The following is a 4,749-nucleotide window of genomic DNA, read 5'->3' on the forward strand; positions in this document are numbered from 1 at the left end:
GTTTTTCCCTAGCTGCAAACACCATGGCCTCGGTTATGAGGGAAAGACGACGCGAGAAAGATGGAGCAGGGAGAGTATCCACACGGCTGCCACATCCGTCACGAGGGAGCAGCGTGAATCAGGCGGCTGCTTTGCACGGAGTACCCAGCACGCGACTTCAACGTCGCCCTTCTGACAAGTGTTCGCTCCAAGTGGCTTGGAGCCCAAAAAGAGAGTATACACACCATAGTAAGAAAATGAATTAAAAGTGACATACTGCTTCTAAAGAGTATGTTCTACGGCTTAATGCCCTCAAACGAGCTTGGCATACCAGCATGCTGAAATACTCATACCACACAAGGTCAAAGCGGGCATGGCCGGGAAGGATTTATTGAGCGGCTTCATGACGAGGAACAAAAACCCATCTGCTCCGTACGCCAGAAGCCACGTCTGCAGCACGTGCCCGTGGACTTAAAAAGATTGTCGTTGACAAGCTATTCGATCTGCTGGAATAGGTACATGATGGCATCGCCGACCCGCACAGAATATTCTATGCTGATGAAACGGGCGCAACAAGAGTAAAGGCAAAACCACCGGCCCAAAAAGAGAAAAAGCAGATTGGGAGTGCACCCTCGGCAGAGCTGTGCAGCTTACCACGGTGGTTGTGCGCATGTCCGTGGGAGGCAGTTTTGTTACACCGATGACGTTGTCCCATGAACTTGTGGGACAAACATCTGGAGGACGGCGCACCAGCCGGAACAATCTGCGAGTACCGTCACTTCGGATGGATGCAATGCGCCATATTAAAGACATGGTTCAAACATTTTCTTAAGCATGTTAAGCCTTCATCAGGCGATCCAGTTTTGCTTGTCATGGATGGCTATCTGGGCACCAGGAGCCTCGAACTGATTGACATCGCGCGAGACAACCCCGTGGCCAGCATCAGCATATCACCTCACACCAGTCACCGTCTGCAACCGCTTGACGGCACGTTCATGTGACATCTGAGCATCTTTTATTCACAAGCCGTGTACAAATTTCTCAACCGGAGCCCTGGACGAGTCGTGGCCATCTATCGAGGGGATAGAATCTACGACAAGACGTGGCTGAAGGCGGCCACGCCCACTACAGGCAAAACGCTTACGGTTTCGGAGACATCCTTGCCCTTGGCTGCTGACGCGTCCACGTCTAGGAATGCAGATATCTCCACAGCTATAGGGCCGACAGAAGCATCAAGGGTCGCTGAAATGGCGATGGTAGTGGAGGGGCCCGCAGCAGCGGAGGTGTCCACGGCTGGGACGATTAAGCCGTCCTGGTCAGCGGCGGCCGCTTGGGCGACCGCTACACCTGCTTCACCACCTCCCCAGCTCCTGCAGTGCCACCGATGCCGTCCTGGTCAGTGGCGGCCGCTTGGGCGACCGCTGCACCCGCTTCACCACCTCGCCCAGCTCCTGCAGTGCCACCGATGCCGTCCTGGTCAGTGGCGGCCGCTTGGGCGACCGATGCACCCGCTTCACCGCCTCCCCCAGCTCCTGCAGTGCCACCGATGACGCTCAGCCCTGCTGATATACTGCTCGCCCCGAAAGCACTTCAGCACAAGGGGCCACAACATGTCGTAAGCAAGTAGGAACGGCCATTCTAACAAATGCACGGTACAAGAATCAGTTGCAGGAGAGCGTGCAGAAAGGGAAGGGAGAGCCCCAGAAAGAACCCCAGTGACAGCAACAAAAAAGGAAGACCTGCAACAACTAGAATGACGGAAGTAGCAAGTAGAAAACGACAAAGGCCCATTTGAGGTACGAAGAATGAAGGTACGAATAACGAGAAGCGACTGAAAAGGAAGCCAAGGCAGGAAAGATGACAAGGGTGATAGTGAAGATGATGGAGAAGTAGATAGTGTGCGGTGCCTGTTCTGTAACGAGTCGCTTGGTGGGTTGGTGTCGGATGAAGGATGGGCATGTTTTAATTGGCGTAGGAGCTGTGCACATGATGAATGCACTGGTCTGGACGAGCGTGATCTGTACTTCACACGCAAGATGTGTTCTCAGAATTAAAAGATCCTGAGACATCTGAGGCTGAATAGGCTTTGGATATCCTGTGACTTATTGAGTCGGTTTGTATTTAAGTTTACCTACCTCAAAAGTTTCCAGCTGTTTCTTTCGCTCAGGTGCTTTATTCGAGCTCCTATCGTGCAAACCGAAGCCTCTCTAAGGTCAAGTACCGGGGCAACGTAATGTTGATCAACAAAAGCTGTGTTTCACTGCGAGCTGTGTGGGCAAGGACCTATTAAAAGTCTGAGAAACAATGTTGGTATTTCCGAGGCTATTTCCAACTTCATCTTTGTATCGATAGCAGACAAAAGAGAATACCAAGCGTTGGCTTGAGAGTGAGGCTCACACTCGCCTCACACACAAAAATTGTCCCGATTTTAAAAACTTTGATTATGCTTCTCTTGGCTCAAGAAGTGCTGTAAAAACATACTCTTTCTTTGGAGAGAGATATGATGATGAAAGATCTCAAGTACGGATCTGGGTCATTGGTGTTAGGATAGTCGGCCATTTGGGGAGGATCACGCTTCGTGACCCACTCCCATTTGATTGCGGCGCACGAGTGTGTTGGGGAGACCCCGTTATGACCCACTGGTGGGATCTATGACGTTTTTGTGCAAGCATCCGGGAAAACTCCTTTTGGGTATTATAACGGTTCAGAGATCACCCAATGCCTCTTTGCGTATGATCGCATATACAAAATGTCGGCTTTGTACTGACATAACGATATGTAGTTGTTATCATTCGTCATGTTTGAGATATATCGTTTTAAGTGTCAGGCGGTCTGTTTATGCACTACTTTCCCTGTACTATTTCGCACTCTGTATCAACAAGAACACTGCAATAAACGGCCAAGTTTGTTGGTCCAATAACTAGCAAACCTTTTGAGGACGAAAGTCATTGCCTTCTGTCATTGTCTTTGAGTGTTGTGTGTTGAGCCGTGAAAAACATGTCGATGTTTTTCGAAACTGTATTGGACTTTTCAGTTAAGTCTGAATGGTCGCTGTAGGTAACTGTTTGAGACTGCTGGCTCACCGATTACGAGATAATTCTGTCCATACCTGCCCGAGGGAACATTTTACGTGTCATTTATTGCTTTGGCACGGTCACGCTGTTAAAAACGCCGTGGAGACCCCTGCGCCTCTCGCCAACTGGCATCAGCCGGATCGGTCAGCAGCGTCGGAGACTCAAACCCAGCTACGTACCACATGCAGGAATCGGATGTCTGAGCCACTCAGGCACGGCTGAAGGAACGGAAAATATGAATATATTAGGGAAGTATAATACCTAATATACCTGCACCCCAATATATTTAGACAATATGAGATACGATATATACGCATCCCAATCATTTGACCACTGAACTGCGTACGTAATCGGCTGAAGCGCACCGTGGATGCCTGAAAAGCTAGCGCAGTTAGTTCTATCCTGTGTTGCCGAAGCGCTATGAAAAGGACTGATCGTTTTATTGAGCATTATTATGTTTATACATGTACCATACACACACCACACACACCCCACACACCACACCACACACACCACAACACACACACACACACACACCACACACACACACACACACACCACACCACACACACACACACACACACAACACACCACACACACACCACACACACACACACACACACACACACACAAACACACACACCCACACACACACACACACACACACACACACACACACACACACACACCACACAACAACACACACACACACCACACACACACACACACACACACACACACCCACACACAAACACACACACACCACACACACACACCCCACACACAACACACACACACCCACACAACACACACACACACCACACACACACACACACACACACACACACACACCACACACCACACACACACACACACACCCACACACACACACAACACACACACACACACACACACACACACACACACCACACACACCCCACACACACACCACACACACCCACACACACACACACACACACACACACACACACACACACAACACCACACACACACACACACACACCACACACACACACACACACACACACACACACACCACACCCACACCACAACACACAACACACACACACACCACACACACACACAACACACACACACACACACAACACCACACACACACACAAACACACACAACCACACACACACAACACACACACACACACACCACAACACACACCACACACACACACACACACACATATGCAAAGGTTTGCGTGACAATGCCGTCTAACCAGCACCTGGTACTATATTGAAAGTCACTTGTTCTCAACATAACAACGCCAGCTTGGGTTTTTACACAAGCATAAAACGAGAAGACCGCAGCAAAGGTGCAGTTTCAGCCGAGGGCCTCAAGCCCCCCCCCCCGTCCCTCCCACCCAGCTTTGGGAAGGAAGTGGGCCAAATCCGGAGAGAAACACGGTTTGGTGCACGCTGTTTGTTTATGCTTTATTAAGTGCGATTCCTTGGTTTGTATCGTCTAGGTTTGCTATGTAGTCTCATGTTTGCTCTGTATACCCTGACAATTCTTCTGGACTTGTTTTGGACAGATCATAAAAACACAGTATTGAGGGAAGGTTAAGCAATTTTTCACTGCTAAGCCCGCCCATCTCACCTTGTTTTGCGATTACAGCCCTGGACTGCGGGCCTTCGAATAGCCTGTCTTCCAGAAAGAGGC

General features: G+C 49.8%; 1 protein-coding gene across 1 annotated transcript in view; it reads right to left on the reverse strand.

Moving 5' to 3' along the window:
- Nucleotides 1-1,331: 1,331 nt before the first annotated feature.
- Nucleotides 1,332-4,749, reverse strand: part of LOC119105385 (sodium- and chloride-dependent glycine transporter 2) — a 20,261-nt gene continuing 16,843 nt past the window's right edge. The window contains exon 12 of the mRNA XM_037228852.1: nt 1,332-1,511. Within this exon, the coding sequence (XP_037084747.1) occupies nt 1,332-1,511 (180 nt within the window). The remainder of the gene's footprint in view (nt 1,512-4,749) is intronic.

Source organism: Pollicipes pollicipes, unplaced genomic scaffold (genome assembly GCF_011947565.3).
Source record: "Pollicipes pollicipes isolate AB1234 unplaced genomic scaffold, Ppol_2.1 Scaffold_6138;HRSCAF=7277_pilon_pilon_pilon, whole genome shotgun sequence".
In the NCBI taxonomy this organism is placed as follows: Eukaryota; Metazoa; Arthropoda; class Thecostraca; order Pollicipedomorpha; family Pollicipedidae; genus Pollicipes; species Pollicipes pollicipes.